The following is a 19325-nucleotide window of genomic DNA, read 5'->3' as shown; positions in this document are numbered from 1 at the left end:
CGACCTTTCAGCAAGATCGAGGTAGAGAAGCCCTTTGATCGGCGTTTCAATAAGATCAGGTGGAAAAGCCCTTTGATCGACNATGGAACATATATTATTAAGATGGAATTCATAGTCTCTTAATGGAGATATAAAATATTCCTTGAGATAAGTTTAATGGAGTTTGTTATTCAGAAAGTTAGGCCTAACTACTTTAGTAAATAGTTACTAAAGTATATATTTATGAAATTGGATTTCATAAATATATAATGAATAACTTAAAGGATTAAACCGGGTACTCAAGGATTAAGATGAAGTAATTCACAAAGTGGCAGTCTTCATTCATAACTTTGTGTTACTACGAATATTTTATGAAGGGGTTGCATGTACAATAAAGTCGTGGGATATAATTTATTAGTAAGGCCTAGAGTGCAATTATATTTATATAGTGGTATTAAATATAAAATAATGGTAACTTTGGACTTGTCAAGAGTTGACAGAAAAGCCGAAGGCCCATTAGAACTAGTGTCTTATTTGTTCCCTTTTGGTCCCACTCCAAGCCACATATTAAAGCCCAATTGGGAATGCCCAAAAGGCTGGCCCAATTAGATAATCAATTATAGGAGAGAAACATACAGAATTTTGTAACAATCACAAGTGCATGAATTGATATGTATAAGAGTGTTGGACACTCTCTCATTCTCTCTAGAACATACACATATAACTGATTGAGAGATCATACATCTTGAGCGTTAGTGGATTGGAGTGAAGATTGAAAGCGTTCCCGAGAACTTTTAATCTTTGTTTTTGAAATTCACCACACCAAGGTACACTCTCTTATTCTATATTCTGAAACTTACATAGTCCCTGTTATCAATTGTGAATGAAGTAGATCCATTCATTTTTTCGCTGCGTACACTTATATTTCCATCACAAAGATGCCATTTTTCTTAAGGAGAAAAAGTTTTAAACTCTCAATTCCAAGTTTCAAACTCTAAGCTCCAAATTTAAAATCCCAAATTTCAAGTTTCAAGTTTCAAACTCCAAATTACAAATTCCAAGTTCCAAATTCCAAGTTTCAAGTCTCAAAGATAAAATCTCTTTCAAAGAACTCCAAAAATCAATCAAAATTTTCTTGCTAAAAAAGAAAAAGTTCAAATCAAGAAGGAACAGACGAAAATCCACATCTAAAAAACAATGGGACAACAAAGCACTCATCAATTAAAGTCTAATCCCAAATTTTGACTTTTTGCAGGCAACAGTTCAAGATTGAGGCAAAGAAGCCCTTTGATCGACGTTTCAGCAAGATCGAGGTAGAAAAGACCTTTGATCGACGTTTCAGCAAGATTGAGATAGAGAAGCCTTTTGATCGACGTTTCCACCAGATCGAGGTAGATAAGCCCTTTGATTGACGTTTTGCAAGATCGAGACAGAGAAGCCCTGGAAAGGAATGAGGTAGAGAAGTCCTTTGATCGACATTTCAGTAAGATCAAGGTAGAGAAGCCCTTTGATCAACCTTTCAACAAGATCGAGGTAAAGAAGCCATTTGATCGACCTTTTAGCAAGATTGAGGTAGGGAAGCCCTTCAATTGACTTTTCAACAAGATAGAGATAGAGAAGCCCTTTGATCAACGTTTCAGCAAGATCAAGGTAGAAAAGCCCTTTGATCGATGTTTCAACAAGATCGAGATAGAGAAGCCTTTTGATTGACGTTTCCACAAGATTGAGGTAGAGAAGCCCTAGAAAAGATCGAGGTAGAGAAATCCTTTGATTGACATTTCAGCAAGATCAAGGTAGAGAAGCCCTTTTATCGACGTTTTAGCAAGATCGAGGTAGAGAAGCCCTTTGATCGACCTTTCAGCAAGATCGAGGTGAGAAGCCCTTTGATCGGCGTTTCAATAAGATCAGGTGGAAAAGCCCTTTGATCGACGTTTCAGCAAGATCGAGGTAGAGAAGCCCTTTGATTGACGTTTCAGCAAGACCGAGGTAAAGGAGCCCCTTTTCCTTTGTCGACTTGTTGCATTTAGGATGGGATAGAAAACCTCTCCATCACTCAAATTTCAAGATTCACTTCAAGTATGGGATAGAAAACCTCTCCGTCACTCAAATTTCAAGATTCACTTCAAGTTTACCAATTATCAAGTAGGTCAAGAATTCACAGTTTTCATTTTTCAAAATAGCAAGGCACTAGTTCTATGTTCCAAAGTTTTAGGTTCTAGGGTTAGGTAATCTTTGAAAAATCAACCTCAATTAAATCATGGCTAAAATCGGTTCTTTGTTTTACATTGACATTCGCTTTGCAAGTTCTGTCAATGAGGGGCATTCTGTAGACACTTGATTTTGCACCCATAATTAAATCAAGGAAGATGGCTAAAAGACCATTCATATACCCAAAATTCATGATTGTATTACATGCATTAATTCATTCATTGCATATCATAAAAATGATCTTTAGATTCTCACGATCACGATGGTATATCCAATTTCCAAATTGACTGTTGGATTGAAAGATACCGCATGATCAAAGTTTGCACGATCTGCATGCATTTTGTTTTGGTGGAACAAATCACGCATGATTAATTTAAATTAATTCTGATTGGCTAGAAATTAAAATTAATTAATTAATTTTATGATTGGTTGTTAATTAGTGTAAAAAAGAGGCTTGCTACATGGGAATAAAAGAGGATAATCAGCTAACAACAAAATTGTGGATAATCAAGAATTTTTTGAGTATTTATCTACAAGATAATCATTGTTGAAAAGACCTAACTTATCAGAAAATTAGTTTAATTTTTAGAATGTGGATTAAAAATGCATCTAAGTGCAAGTCCTGACTCAAAAAACTTCAAAAAAGGAGTCCAAAGTGGACTGGAACTCAAACACGAGTTCGGCACCCAAAGGAGCCATTCAGCACTTTTGGAGTGCCAATTGGCACAAACATGGGCCACGGCCCGAGGGCACTTGGATCGAGATAAAACTCATCATTTTTTATATTTTAGAGATAAGGACGCATCCCAGTTCGTATTCTAATCATTTAGCTAATTTTTTGAACATCCTAGCTCTATAAATAAAGGAGGTCTCTCAAAATTCAGCACACTTTTTTAGGCTTTCTGGCTCCCCTCTTTCTAACTCTTCTCTTCTTTTATTTTCCCTCTTAAGTTAAAGACGTTCAGGAGGCTCTAGCCTAAGGAATTTCTTTCTTGTAAGCAAAATATTTTAGGTTTCAAAGAGAATCTCTTTGAACCCTAAAATACTCCTTCACTAGTAAGAAGAGCACGCTCATGCAAAAGGTAGTTTTTCTTTTCTTTTTCTGTTCCTTTTTATTAATTCTACTTGATGATGCATGAATAGCTTTCGGATGTATTTATTATTTTTAATTTTTGATGTTGTTGCCATATGTTGTTTAAATCTTTCTTAAAGCATGTTCTTAGTATATTTTTGTTGTTATGATTTCTTTTTTAAGTCTCAAAAATCTACCAATTAACAAAGATTTATTTTAAAAACTAAAACTGACTTGAATTTTTCAAATCTGGTTTTTTTCAAAACTCAAAACAGATCTGTATTTTCATTAAATACAAATTTGATTTTTTTAAAACTTAAAAAAGAACTGTATTTTCATTAAACATAGATCAGTTTTTTTTTTCAAAACTCAAAACAAATCTATATTTACATTAAATACATATCTGTTTTTTTTTTTACACACCAAAATTGATCTGTATTTTCATTAAATACCGATTTGATTTTTTTTTTTCAATACTCAAAACAAATCTGTATTTTCATTAAATACAGATCTGATTGTTTTTAACACATAAAACTACTCTGTATTTTCTTTAAATACAAATCTGATTTTTTTTAAGAGAATTTTCTTTGTCACAAAATAGCAGATTTTTGAAATTTAAGAGAAGAAGTCAAAAGTTGAGATGGTTTTTTGTTTGATGCATGTAACAGATTTGTTTCATGAGTGTAGTTCCTCTTCTAAAAATAAATCTTTTTCTTATTTTATTCATAAAAAAATAAAAAATAAAAATAGATCTGATTTTTTTTTTCTTTACCAATCTAGATTTTCTTATTTACAAAACAAATCTGATTTTTTACATAGAAACTAAAATCATTTTTAACTTTACACCAAAAACAGATCTGATATTTTTTACAAAAACCTTGTTCCTTCTTTATACAAAAACATATTTGATTTTCTTTACAAAACCTTTTTTTTTTTATCTGCACAAAAACAAATATGGTTTCTTTTTATGAATCAAATCAAATTTATTTATTTATTTATTTACAAGAACAGGCCTAAATTTTCTTTCTAAAAAGAAGAGGATACATTCATAAGATAATTTGAGTTAATGTTAGTCAAGTGTTTGTCATATATGCAACATATCATCCGCATCATGCATAAAAAAAGGGAATATTGGTCATTAATGTCTAGAAGGCCAGACTCTATCTGGGAGGAATGGGTGCCTAACATCTTCCCATTTCGTAACTTAGCCCCCAAACTTAGTTCTTTTGGATAGGTAAATCTATGCTTTGTCTTTCTTTTTATTTCTGGGTAAACTGTAACTAGGACAAAAAGCCATGTATTCTTTTGGTAGATTGTAACTAGGACCCAAAGCCTTGTAAACTTCAATTTATCAAGCTTGTATATATTTTTATTTAATCAATGAAAATGAAGCATTTCAATCATGTAAATTTGTATTTTTTTTCTTTTTTTTTTTTGTATAAAAAAAAAAAATAAGTGGTCACTCCACACCACTTACCAAAAAAGAGAGGTGCCTTAAAGCACCCAAATCTCTTTTATTGAGAGCACCTAATTTTCCAGGTCTCTCACAGCCTCCTAAGTTTAGGATTTCTTATGTGGAAAAGTTTGACGGAAGATACATAAGCATAACCGAGATGAAAGGCTTGGACGATAAGCAAACATTGTATGCTCTCCCTTTGTCACTAATGAGAGGCTTCTCAAGATGGTACTACAACTTGGACCCAAGCAAGACCAAATTATGGAATGAGTTCGTAGATTTGTTTGTGGATCGATTCATCTTCAACACTATAATTGATGTAACTCTAAGGGATTTCGAGACTACCAAGCAAGGGGTTGGAGACACTTTTTCTGAGTACATGACAAGGTAGAAGGCAAAGGCTTCCAAGGTGATTAACATGCCAAATGAAAAGGACCAAATCAACATGATTATCAATACAACACTATGCTTTTGTCATTGCATATTACTTTTGAAGAATTATGTGACAGTAGAACTAGAATTAAAGATGCCATCAACACTGAAAAGTTGGAGAAAGGGGAAAGCAAGCTTACTATCAAAAAGACATATGGGGGAGGATCATTCAATGCTAAAGCACCCAACCTCGTGAGCATGAGTGGCATGATATCTCAACAACCTATAGCTTACCAAAGTTTCACAAAGAAGGCTCGTCGAGAATTTTCCGACCTAGGAATGACCCTTACTTAAGCATATGAGAATTTGACATCCAAAGGACCTTAAACCTTTAGATCCTACTCCTATGTCTAATCTTGTGTCTCCTACTTGGAACCTCAATGAATATTGTCACTTCCACCAGAAATCTGGCCATAAGATGCCAATAGTTATATAGGATTTTGTTTTGACAAAATTTTAATGCATCTTAATGTTTGATTGTTTCTTCCATTTAAGACTGCAAGAACCTGTTTCTAGTCATGTCAATGTTCATCAGCCTCCTCTTTCTCCTCATTCCCATTGAGTCCAATGGGCCTCAATCCCTCTCCTAAATTTCTACCAGGGTTCCCTCTCCTAAGTTTCTACTAGGGTGATTTTTCTCCAAAAAGGATGGCTTGTAATATTTTTCCGCTCATAGTGACATTGGCCACATCATCCTCTTGGATTCTTTTCTTCAATTTGGACATCCCTTTGGGGACAATTACCCACACAGCTATAGCACTTTTCAAATTCACATATTTTCCGTCCCAAATTCCTTAAATTTCAACCATGTCAATCCCTACAACCTCTATGAACTTAGAACAATCCTAATCAATCCCTTTGACCTCGACACAATTCTGATATGAGGGAGGAGCTCGGTGATAATTAGGTAGGGGGTTCTTCCTAATGTTAGGCTTGGTGATGATGTTTGGATTTGGGAGAGTTCCATTATCTATCAAGTCTTGTATCTCAAGCTTAAGGCAGAAGTAATTGTCAAACTTATAACTAGATTTCTAATGGGAGTGACAATATTCATTGAAGTTCCTAGTAGGAGGTATAGAATTAGGCATAGGTGTAGGGTCTAAAGGCTTGAGAAATCCTTTGGAGGTCAAGTTCTGATATGCTTGTGCAAGGGTCATTCCTAGGTCGAAAAATTCTCGGTGAGCTTTCTATTTTGAAAGCCAAAATGGACCCCATACGGATTTGGGCTTTCTGTTTTGAAAGCCAAGCATGTGGCCATTTATAGAAAACAACATCATCTGTCAATTTAGGGTACCACAAGAGATCATCTCCAATAATGGGTCCCACTTTGAAGGAGAAGTCTTAAAGATCATAGAATTGTACAAGATTGAGCATCACAAGTCTTCACCGTATAGACTGGATACTAATGGGTTTGTAGAAGCAACCAACAAGAATATCAAGAATATTCTAGCCAAGATAGTGGTAACAAACAAGGATTGAACCAAAAAGCTTCCATTCGCTTTATAGGGCTGTAGGACTTCTATTCAAGCATCAACTGGAGCAATCCCTATTCTTTGGTATATGGGAGTGAGGTGGTGCTTCCCATTGAGATGGAGATACAATCTTTGAGAGTGTTAGAAGAAACCAAGCCTTAGAAGGAGATTGGATGAGCGAAAGATATGAACAATTGGCCTTGATAGATAAGAAGAGTATACAAGCCATGTACCACGTACAAGGTTATCAGAAGAGAATTGCAAGAGAATTTAACAAGAAAGTCAAGTCAAGAAATCTAAAACTAAGAGACCTAGTTCTAAAGGAGCTTAGAGGAGAAATTTCTGACCCTAGGGGCAAGATGAAGCCAAGATGGCCCAGACCCTTTGTCATCGAGAGGATCATGTCAGGAGGTACTATGAAAATTACTAATTTGGATGGAGAAGAGATGTTCTAACTAATCAACATGGATAGACTCCAAAAGTACAACCCTTGAAAAGAAAAGAAAAGAAAAAGCCCACTAAGTTTAAAACCTGAAAAGGTGGTGTGATACCCCAATTTGATTGATTGTGTGATGTGTGTGGGTGTTTGCTGAGTCCCACATTGGGTATTTATTGGATAGATCTGAGCTTTATTAACAACTACAAGGAGCCTTAATTGTGACTAGTCCTTTTGAGGTATAGTTTAGATATGGCTAGCGCTTTTTCTTGGGTCATTACATATGGTATCAGAGCCGGCCCGGTAATCTGGTGTAAGCTCGGAGACACTACCCCACAAAGTGGGACCTAATGAGGACGTTAGGGATTTAAGTAGGAGAGATTGTGATACCCCAATTTGATTGATTGTGTGATTTGTGTGAGTGTATAATGAGTCCCATATTGGGTATTTACTGGGTAGATCTAAGCTTTATTAACAACTATAAGGAACATCAATTGTGACTAGTTCTTTTGAGGTATACCGCCGATGTGGCTAGCGCTTTTCCTTAGGTCGTTACATATGACTAGTCACAATTGAGGCTCCTTGTAGTTGTTAATAAAGCCCAAATTTACCCAATAAATACCTGATGTGGGACTTATCACACACCCACACACATCACACAATCAATCAAATTGGGGCATCATAATCTCCCCCACTTAAATCCCTAATGTCCTCGTTAGGGCCCACTTTGTGGGGTAATGTCTTTGAGCCCACACGAGGTTACTGGGTCGACTCTGATATCATATGTAACGACCCAAGGAAAAGCGCTAGCCATATCTACACTATACCTCAAAAGGAATAGTCATAATTGAGGCTCCTTGTAGTTGTTAATAAAGCCTAGATCTATCCAATAAATACCCAACGTGAGACTTATCACACACCTACACACATCACACAATCAATCAAATTGGGGCATCACAAGTGGCCTAGGTAAAAGTTAGGGTAGTGAAAACCTGCTAGGTTGAAAATTCACAAGGGTGATCTAGAAAAAATTAGGGTAAAATACCATGGGCATGATGAAAATTCCCACAAGGACGTCATGGAAAAAATTACAAGGCACTGAAAAAGAAAAGAAAATAGAGACAATATGCAAAGATAATAAATGACTAATTCTCTCATTGCACTAATTAAAAGAAGATGAATTGTTTTCATAGGGGATTTGGAACATTCTAATCCTTTATTAACTCGAATGAAAAGACATGGAATCATAAAAGTGTAGAAAAGTAAAATTTAGGGCATATCAAGGTAGTCACTCAGTCCTCTTTCTTTTGTCGAATTTCTTGTGATCATTTTCTTCCCTATTAACTGCTCTCATATTAATGGATAACCAACCTTTGTATCTCAAAGTAGGAGCGAGGAATTAAGGAAAGTGGATTTCTTTGTTCATTGCCCTCTGAGGCCAAGTTTTAGAGTGCCTACCTAAAAACCTTGTATGGTAAAAGCCATCATCACAAGGCATACCTTGACGATCATCAAATTGCCATGCAATACGACATGTGGGATAGTTAGAGCAATGGCGAAGCCCAACCAAGATGACACAATTTTCCTTGAAATCATAGTTAGTCATGGCCTTGATGCGTCACCATTCAACCACCCATTGGATGTCCGTTGCGGTAAGATGCTTCAAGAGTTTCGTAAGTGCAGCGAGTTCCATCTTTTTGACCTTGAGCTTTTGATCTCAATAATGCTTCAGTTGATACCAATTGAATGAAACAAGTGGAGGATGAATCAACTTAAGCTTCTCATACAACCATATCTGAAGGAGAGAAAAAGAGAGCATAAGTGTTGAGTGGAAAAATGAGAGATAAAAAGAAAAAGAAAAAAGGGAGAAATGTTCAAAGACGGTATAAGGAGCCTTGATGGGTTGAAAACCAAAAGGCAATCCATGCAAAAATTAGAGGAATCCCGTTAGGTAGAGAAAACTTAGGGATCCCCGCAAAGAAATTTTCTTCCTCCCTATGAACGACATCCAAACCATCGAGGGGTTTAGCTAAGATGATGGGTATTAGGCTCCCACTTCCCAAGTTCTTGTCTACATGAAGAATTCCGGGATCCACTCGAGATGTTTCATGCACCAGGAAAAACCTTGTAAGAATGCAAAGATAGAAAGTGTTGAGATGATGAGCACGCTCCGTTCTAGTTAAGGGAATATTCTTCTTAGAGAAATATTTGAAAACCACAGAGACATTCAGCTTCTTGGACTTGCACCACCTTTTAGCCATGGATAAATGAATTCCATAAAGTTGGTGAGTTAGTTTAGAAAGATCCTCCTCAAGAGGGAGAATGATGGCGCCAAATTCACACTCACCCATGATTACACCAAATTCTTCAAAAGTGGGGCACAACTCTACGCCATTGAATTGAAAGACATGGTTGGTAGGAATCCAAAACTCAGTGGCAGTATGCAAAAAAGGCTCATCAACCTTGATTTGGTGGATGTGAGAGATGCAAGAAAGGCCAAAAGGGATGAAGGTATCCTTGAAGTTGAGATTGAGTTTGTTAACCCACAAAGAGACCTCAAGTGGAGAGAATTTTGACATTAGGAACCTTAAAGATTGTCTCCTAGGCTTGAAATACATTTTGTGAGGGTTTAGAGACATTTTACAACTGTTTTATAGTGAAAAATGATGGCTAGGGCTTTTTGCCTACAATTATAGTGCACATAGTCAAAGTATGGGTATGCACAGTCCAAATATGGGTGTATACATGTGGAAGTATGCGTGCACATGGTTTCTAGGGTTTTTGGATTCCTTTTCCTTTTTGGAGTGTGGTTCCTACAACAAGGACCAGTTTTAAGTCTCCTATAGCCTAAAGGATTGTCCAAAGGCATATTTAGACTAAGAATTTCACCCAAGATTGTAGAAGGAAGAAAGAAAAAGGAAAAGAAGAGAGAAGAGGAGGAAAACTGTAAAGCATGCATACATTCCAACCTAATGTCTCAAATAAAATAAAAGTACGGGAAATAAATGCTAAAAGAAAAAGAAAAAGAAAATAAAAGTGGAAATGTGTCTATATGTCTATCTATCTGCAGGATCATCGCTGATAATGCCTTTTCCTTGGCTAGACCCTCAAAGTTGCCTCAAGATCATCATCATCATCACCATCTAGGCCTTGGGCATACCCACTAGGACCATAGAGTTTCCTAGAATACTCTATCACCTCTAGCTTGAGGTTTCTAGCTAGCCAGATTAGGTCCTCATGCTCAGCTATAGTAGGCTAATATCTTGGATAAAGAGACCATGTTAGGATGAGCTAAGAAAATGTGGAAGGAAAAATGCAAAGGATAAGGATAAAGTAATTCACAGCTCGTGTCCCCTCGGGGAATGGATAACACGTGGCATTGGGGTTATGCTCCATAGGACGCTCCGGAGAAACCCTGTTCGGGCCATAAGCATAGACTAACACATATAGGACATGACATATAAGACAAAGAAAAGAAAGAGATGATGAACAAAGTTACATACTGTAGCACCGAAAGGAGGCATGAGGTGACCCTCGCTAAACTCATCATAGTCTTGGTCCTCCAAAAGGCGATTAGTGTAGTTAAAGTCATCTTTCCAAGTCTGATACTCAGCCTTGGTCATAAAAAGAGGGGTAAGCATGAAGAAGGGAGGACTGATGCAGTTTGCAAGTTAGGAACGGTTTGCAAGAAATAAAATACAAATACAGTTTGCAAATTAAGAACAATTTGCAAGAAAAGAACACAGTTACTATTTTGTTAGTTAAGAATAGTTTGCAAGAAATAGAGCACATATATAGTTTGCAAGTCCAAAATAGCAGTTCAAATATAAGGAACAAACACAATTTGCAAGAGTATGAACTACAATTTGTAAGACTACAAAGAGAAGTAAAGAGAGAGAATCTAACCTCAAGGAGCTTCCAAAGCCCCGCTAGTTAGCGTAGAGTCCTCCGACTCAGTGTGTCCATGACCGAATAAAAGTAGGCCAGGAAAGCATGCCCCTAATTTGCCCCTCAAGCATCCTCAAAGTTGTGGAAGAGAGCCAACCACTTCACGGACACTGTCTAACCCCATTGGTGAAGAGATATGACCCTACCACATAGAGAAAGAATGCCCTAGCCATCTGAGTTTGGTCCTCAAGAGTCACTTGAAGTTCGCCTCCAAATAGGTGTAACGGACATACTCACTAGAGTAAGCACACCTTAATAGGTCTAGGCCAAGCTCCACACCTGACTCGCCTTCTTAGTTGATGATGGGCCCGTGGGATCTTAAACCATTCATCTAGTGGAAGTCGTGGGGAGTCACAGTCATCTCCCACTTAGTAATGTGCAAAGTGTGGGTAATGTCCCACCACCTCTTAGCTAGTGCCTAGAGCAGCACACTGCTGGCCAAGCTCTTTGGAAAAACATGCATGAGTGGCCCAAAATCGGCCACCTCTACCAAGGCATGCGCATGCACACACTAAGTATGCACATGCATGGATGAAATCAGAACGTGTTCCGTTTTTTACCTCTTTTGAATAAAACTCATCATAAACATGTTCCTACCCTTCCAAAGGCATCAGGTTTTCATCTAAACCATTCCCACAGAAAAACCTAAGCATTTATAAGTATAAAAACATATTAAAATTAAAGATCAAAGTGAAACTTGAAAATGAGAAAAGTTTGGAAAACTTACCAATCCGAGCCATACATTTTCTAAGAGATGTTCCTCTAGCCTATAGAGCAATAGGGGAGACTCGTTTAGCCTTGTGCACCAATCCAACAGGTGAGATTGAAGATATTGCCAGAAATGGTGTAGGAAGCTTTTTAAGTTTTTCGAGCCATTGATGAGGGAATGAGAGAGATGCAAAGGTTTTGTAGACAAAGAGAAGGACTTGGAGAGTTAGAGAAGAAATGAAGAAATGAAAAAGATAAAAAGAATAAGAAGAAAAAGAAACTGTCAATAGCCATTAGAAAAATGAAGAGGCGGGAAAGGCACCCACTAGCTAAACTATGTGTAGTTTAGGCCACATTGCTAAACTACGTGTAGTTTAATCACAATTTTTTTTTCGAAGGAAAGAAAATCACAAAGACACCCCAGTGGACCTTCAAAAGGCAAGAAAACTAGAAAATCTCAAATCATCCTCAATGGTTCAAGGAACATCAAAAATTACCAAATTGCCCCAAATATCAGGAAGTTACAAAAATACCTCTTGGTGGGTTTGGAAAATTCAAAATTACACGAAGGGCCCAACGAGTCCAGGAATGCTGAAAAACTCCCTAGTGGGTCGAAAATCACCAAGAAACTCCTCAGTGAGTTAAGCAATCCAAAAATCACAAGAAATCCCAAGAATGTTTGGAAAACCCCATGAGCGAGTTTTTCACCAGGATCATGAGAACACTACCATCACCATAAGGAAGCATCAAACTTTTTGTACATATCTTTCGGGAATTGAACATGCAAGCCAAGTTCTCAGAATGTTTGATATCAAAATTAATGACTACAGAACTTTAGTACATATCTTCCTTGGAACTAAACATGTATACCTAGACAAAGGCATGAGCCACCATGAACAAAAGAGGTTGAGACAGAGGCATGAGCCACCTAGAACATAAGAGATTGAGACAAAAGCGAAATCCACCCATAGGTGAAAGCCACCCAAATAAGTTTGAAGCAAGAGCCATAAATGGACACCATAGATATGTATCCTTTAAGCTCATAACAACAATTTGTTTGTTTGGTTGATGGTTGAGGTTGTTGGCCAAGTTTGTTTTTCCTTTTTGGTGACTCTAGGATATTGAGTTACTCGCCTTTTGCTTGAAAATTGGCAAACCAGGTTCTGGGATAGTGAACTTGTTCTTGCTCATTTCCTAAGTAACACCTGTGGGACTTTAGGCGTACGAATCCCACACAACTCTTTGGAGTTGCACCCCACCCCATGTACGTGTATGGTTTGCCGTATGCGTGGGTTAAGCTCGAGTCGTATGTTGAAACAAAATGTGTTGTCTCTTTTTCTATTGATTCTTTTGACGAAGCTTATGAATCAAAAGAAGGGCAACTGTAGACACCTCATTTGGTACCCCTTATGACCCAAGCCTCCGATCCCCAATGACGACATCACTCGGAGGCCCAAGGTTGATTTAGGGCCTAATCTATTGAAATTTGACTTGAGAGATTATTTTTGGAAAAGAAAAAGTGCAAGAAAAACCCTAAGCATGCTTACGCATACACACGTATGTGCAAGCACACTTTGAGAGATTATTTTTGGAAAAGAAAAAGTGCAGGAAAAACCCTAAGCATGCTTATGCATACACACGTATGCGCAAGCACACTTGAAGTATGTGTACACATACTTAGGGCATGCGCACGCATGCCCTGAGTATGTACACGCATGTCCCGAGTATGCGCACACATCTAGAATTCCAAAATACCTGTAAGGAAAGTTTTTGGATATAAATTCATGTAGAGTAAGTCCCACATTGTTTGGGAGCTGCCTACACCCTTCTATGATCACTATAAAAAGCCCAGAAAAGAACTTTTACAAAGGAGGATGAAATATACAGAATTCACTAGAAAATAGTAAATCAAAGATGGAGTTTTTATACCAAAACATTCTCAAGTCAAGTTTTACTTGGTTGGGACCTATCTTGGTCTTAGCCTTCGAGTTCTAAGTTTACTAACCTTCTTGGTTTTGTTCTTAATTAGATTAACAGAGGGGAACGGTCAAATCAAAGCTCTAGAGAGTTCTTGTGTTGAGATAAAGGTTCAACTTTGTCTCTTCACTTCGTCTTTGTTTGTTTGTTTACTTCCATGTTTTAATGCTTTGATATACTTGCTTTAGTCTAGTTTTATTTCACGTTCATATTAGAAGCATGATAAGGTGCTAGATTTTTTGCTTTGATTTAGTTGTTCTGTATTTTAGGGTTTAAGTTTTTGGGCAAGTATGTGTGCGCATGCTTAATGCATGCTCACGCATACAACTCGGATGTGCACGCATTCCCTGTGTATGCGTACACATACTCATGCCCAAAAACCTAGATTCAAGTTTCTTTGATTTTTGCTTACTTTTTCTCACATGTTTAGCTTCGGTTTAGTTTGGTTTCATATGTTTAAGTCCTATAGTCAGTAGAATGACATGCTTTGTTTTGTTTAATTGATAGATGAATGATTAGGATTCTTGCTTTTCTTGAATGCAATAAACATACATATGAAAATGAACATGCATTGATGCACAGGTGCTGAGATGTTATGGTGCAGTGAGGTAAGTGAAGATAAGTCATGCATATAAAGATGAACATGCATCTTTGAACACGATAATTGGCCTCTTTGATTGATGAATGCCATGATGCTATGTTTGAATAATCAAGCATGCTTGATGTTGCTGCTTTGTGATATACTTGCCACCCTTGGATAATTATGAATGTCAATGTTTGTTTGCTTTTAGATGCATGTTAGTGTGTATGAGTTTAGAATAACATATTAGAAGACCTTTTGATGGGATTAAGATTTGAAACACAATAAGTGGAGGCTAACTTACAGGATGGGTGGGTTTGGGTGATTAACATCTTTTCATCCCCATACCTAAACTTCAAACACATGCTCTGGTAAAGATCAATCATTCCACAAAGGGTGTTATATATATGATTCTTAAACCTAATCTAGGTGGCGACTTTATTTACACCCTCCGCCTGGTCCTAGGCCAAGGCATACTTCCCATGAGGAGAACACCAAAAACGTGTTGTGGGCTCTTGCACCCAAACTAACACATTCCCATCCTGTAACTTAGCCCCCAAATCTAGGTTTTAGGTTCGTAAAATAGCCTTTATTGTTAATAGATTGTAACTAGAAGACAAAGCTTTGTAATCTTTTTATGTAGCTTGTAAATTAGGACATGTGCTCACACGTGCCACCTAGATTTCTCACCACGCACCGTTGCCATCAGACATCATACATGCACAGAAGAACTACATCCTCTGATGACGTCATTGAGAGCCACGTTAGCCCTAGACACGTCAGTCGCCATGCAAGCATCGCCACGTCAGCGAGTCTCCATGTTAGCATCGCATCATCTTTAACCCTGCTAACTTGGACCAACCCAACTAGTATATCTTGGATCTGACCCGTGACTGCCTCGTTGACTTTGACTACTACCCTTTGACTTTGACCTTTTGCGTTGACCATTAACAAAAAATTAAAATTTCTGAAAGGACCTGTCTTGCTCATTTTTTCGTGTAGATTCCAATTTTGAACTCTGTTTCTTCATTTAAAGCTTCAAAATGGGTCAATTGGCACATTTTTCATCATGATTTCTTCAGAGGTGAATTCAAGGCATCTTTAAGAGATCTTCTCATGCTTATCTAACCTCAAACCTTCATCAAGTTTTTGCCTTGAGTTTGAGAGTGTTAAATAGATATTAGACATATTAGCCAATGTAATAAGCCCAAACCTATACCTACCATATTCTAGTAGTCTAAAGTTTAGTTGCCTATATTACTCATGTTATGGTTTATTGTAATACAAGTTATTGCACTACACTCTTATACAATAAAGATGTAGTCCTTAAGGGTTTCTTTCGTAGACGTAGACCGACAAGATTGAATCACGTAACCCTTGTATTCTCAGTGTTCTTATTCTATGATTCCCCTTCCACGTCCGTTCTAACATATACAACATAGTATACACATCGCGTTGTTAATATATTTAACAGTTCAATTCCTTTAATTATATATATATATATATATATAATGAAATGCAAGACTTTTTTTCGGGGGAGGGAGGCCAACCAGACGCAAAAACAACATAAAGGTAACGGTTGAAGCACCATTAACGAAGTACGTATTTTGAAAGCCAACATTTTAATCCACTTTGCTTTGCAAGATCATCAACATAACAGCAACACTTAACAACATTAATTATATGTTTCTATGTAAAAATCAATAGAAAGTTAGAAACACTTCCATACGCTCCTTTTGAATTGTGGCTCACATCAACCCAAAGATCTGGAGGAACAAATCATGTGGTATAAACTATTGGTCCTTCAATACGTTGCTGGACGATGTTAGGGGCAAACCCATAAATGAAATGTGTTCAGACCAAACCAACAACAACAACAAAAAAATAAATTATTTTGAACAGATACTATCATCCACTTCTCCACTGAATGACTAATTTTGGTGCCTGCATCCGACAAGAATTTTGCAATAGTACACACGAAACAAGCTTACTGGAAAGGTAGTTTGTTCCCCAACCCTGTCTCACTCTACAACAGACATTTGATACAAAACTTACAGCCAACACAAATGTAAGATATTACCAATCCTTCAGAAGCTCACCAGCAACGTCCTTGTAGCTGACTTTCTTTTTCTTTGTAGGCTCTGTATTGGGATCCAAGAGCAGTTTCTCATCTTCAAGAATTGTATCTGTAGTCTCAATTTTCTTCACTCCAAGGCTCGGAATCATGTCCAACAACATGGCTTGAACAGGATCGATCATAACTTCGAATTTTTCAGGCCTCTCACTGTCTTGGATTCTATGTGTTTCAATCAGCTCAATATTAGGAACTATATTGTACTCTTCATATCTAACATCTTTTTCAACTTCTTCCTCAGCTGCCTTGCCTCTATATGATGATTCAGTGTCTTGTACCATTTTAGTCTCTTGGATTTCTGAACTTTCCTTACATGACATTTTGTTATTTCCTTCTCTAATTTTGATTTCTTCCCTGCAAGTCTTCTCGTCGTGAGACCCACTTTCATCTGATTCATTATCACAAATTTTAGCAGGCTTCTTTCCAGTACATGCTCGTGTTCTTCGAGCTTGTGCCACAGTTGTTTTTCCTTTTCTATTGCTTGTACCACCAGCAGGTCTTCCTCTTTTCCTTTTCCCAACCTCCTCATGTGAGACCAAAATTTTAGGAATTTCTGGAGAAGTTTTCTCCCTTCTCTGTTCCCTTACATCAAGAGAAGAGGATATATTCTGATTGTCTAAATTGTCCAATCCACAAATGGCTCCTAGAGCCACATCGTGTTTGCTGGAAAGGTAGCGAGAGCAAAACTATCAATTACAACATCTAGCCAACAGAAAAAGTATTATGGAAAGTGTTCATATTATGAAAAAAAAAAAAACAAACATACAAACAAACAAACTTTTAATATTCTAACAAAACTTCAATCTTCTTCCCAGTAGTTTCAAACAGAAACTTTGAAGAAATTTCTGCTTCAACCAGGACAATAATCAATTCTGCAATGAACTTAGGAGAACTAACATATATGAGCATGGGACCACAATCCAATTGGACCAGCGTTTTCAAAGTTGGGTTATGCTATTGATCAAACTACCATTGTCAACAAGCCACCTGGTACCACCAAAAAGTGATGCCCAAATTCAAACGATTTGACTTCAATGTAACACTAAATTTGACAATCATTGAAGGATTCTAATTTTATAATTCTTACATTATCATCATTTTGTATCATGGGTTTTCTATCTCCTAGTTGACTGCAGGTGGGCTAAAGAGGAACTTATTGTAAGAATCTACAATCTCGGAGCATATTAAGCACTGAACAAATACTTGACAGTTTAAAAAAAAGAGCATTTTTTTTTTATCTTCTATTAATTCTCAATTGATTTAATTTTACCCATAATAAAAAGAAAATGGAGAAAAAGGAAAAGACATCATTAGCTCTCTCTTTTTTTCCTTTTAATTTTTATTATTTCCCTCACAATAGAAAGATATCAGAATTAAGCCATCCATGTACCTCGTTGTAAGTACAGTTGTTAAAATCTGGAAACCTACATAGGATTTGTGAGAGGGTCTCATGGATAGGATCGAAGATCGTATTTTTAAACTTTCCACAAATAATAATAATAATAATAATTAAGGTGAAAAATTGCAAGTAGCGATGATGTTATATATCAAAGATAATTAAAATCATTATAGAAAATGAGAGAAATTTGACACAATACAACTTTGTACTCTTTATCTCTACTAACTATAGAAATATCATATATTTCTCAGCACAAATTAATCAAAAGCCAAATAACTACCAAGTACCAAATTGCCTGTAGTATCTGAACCAAAAAAAAAAAATGATTTATTAGATTGGGTTCAAAAATTTTATTAGCGATTTGCTTGGGGTCAATGAATAAGTTAATAGTTGGAGACCCTGATATAAGGTTATTTATCTCATGAGATCGCTCATAATTGGGTTTTATTTCATTTTAATATATCCTGTTAGGAGGCTTTAGATTTTGAATTATTATTGAGTATGCGTTTGGATTTAACGTTTTCACGTCTGCGTTTTGCATTTTCACGTTTTTTTTTTTTTTTTTTTATTTTCCACTAGCACTTTGAACATCCACACATTAGTTTTTTTTTTTTTTTTTTAAGGGCTATTGACCTTTTTTTTTTAATAAGTTTTATAGGTAAGAAAAACTGTATTAAGAGGAGTAATTCATTAAAAGCATGAAGTAGCCGGAAAAAATATGTACAAAAAACAGGAATATATGTATAGGAATATATATAGAAAAGCATGAGTGAAAACCTCAGTATGTTGGGTAACCGCACGTAGTGTTGAGGGAACACATATTCTCAAGATGGAATTCATAATCTCTATCTAAAAAGACATGAAATATCTCATTAAGATAAATTTAATAGGAATTGTTTATTCAAGGTGTTGGGCCCAACCACTTTAGTAAAGTGTTACTAAAGTTTATTTAATGAAATTAGATTTCATAAAATATATGAATAACTAAAATATTAAACTGCAGACTTAAGGGATAAAATAGTGATTTATAAAGTGGCAGTTTATTATGACTTTATTCACTACAGATGTTTCATGAAGGGAGTCAAATGATATTATATTATACTCTTGGGATAAAATTAATTAATAAGACCTAGAATGCAATTATATTTGCATAGTGGTACATGTTATATAATTAGTGGTAACTTTGAGCTTGTCAAGAGTTAATGGAAGTCTGATGGTGCAAACATGAGATACAGGCCTCCAATTATACGCACATATGTGCAAAAAAGCAAAAAGAAGATGGCCCAACCGATGGTCTTATGGATGGAGCCTAATAGCAATTAGGCTTGAAGATTAAGCAAGCCCAATCATTAAATAATTAGAGTTTCTTTATGCATTTTGTTGTTTTCTATTTAAGCACTTTTTCTTATTATTGTAAGAAATTTTTAGGAATTATAATAAATGTGTGTTTCTTTTACACTAGTGCAGACTCCAGTTTTGCTGGGTACTGATTCCAAACAACCCCTAGGTGCTAACTCCTAGGGT

General features: G+C 36.4%; 1 protein-coding gene across 1 annotated transcript in view; it reads right to left on the bottom strand.

Annotated features, from left to right (window-relative positions):
* Positions 1–15835: 15835 nt before the first annotated feature.
* The window catches only part of LOC112026514 (DNA ligase 4), a 58052-nt gene continuing 54562 nt past the window's right edge, over positions 15836–19325 (bottom strand). The window contains exon 29 of the mRNA XM_065775787.1: positions 15836–17065. Within this exon, the coding sequence (XP_065631859.1) occupies positions 16345–17065 (721 nt within the window). The 3' untranslated portion in view covers positions 15836–16344. The remainder of the gene's footprint in view (positions 17066–19325) is intronic.

Source organism: Quercus suber, unplaced genomic scaffold, assembly GCF_002906115.3.
Source record: "Quercus suber isolate HL8 unplaced genomic scaffold, Cork oak 2.0 scaffold_119, whole genome shotgun sequence".
Lineage (NCBI taxonomy): Eukaryota > Viridiplantae > Streptophyta > Magnoliopsida > Fagales > Fagaceae > Quercus > Quercus suber.
Note: the sequence above shows the minus strand (reverse complement) of the source record. Positions and strands in the feature narration are given on the sequence as shown.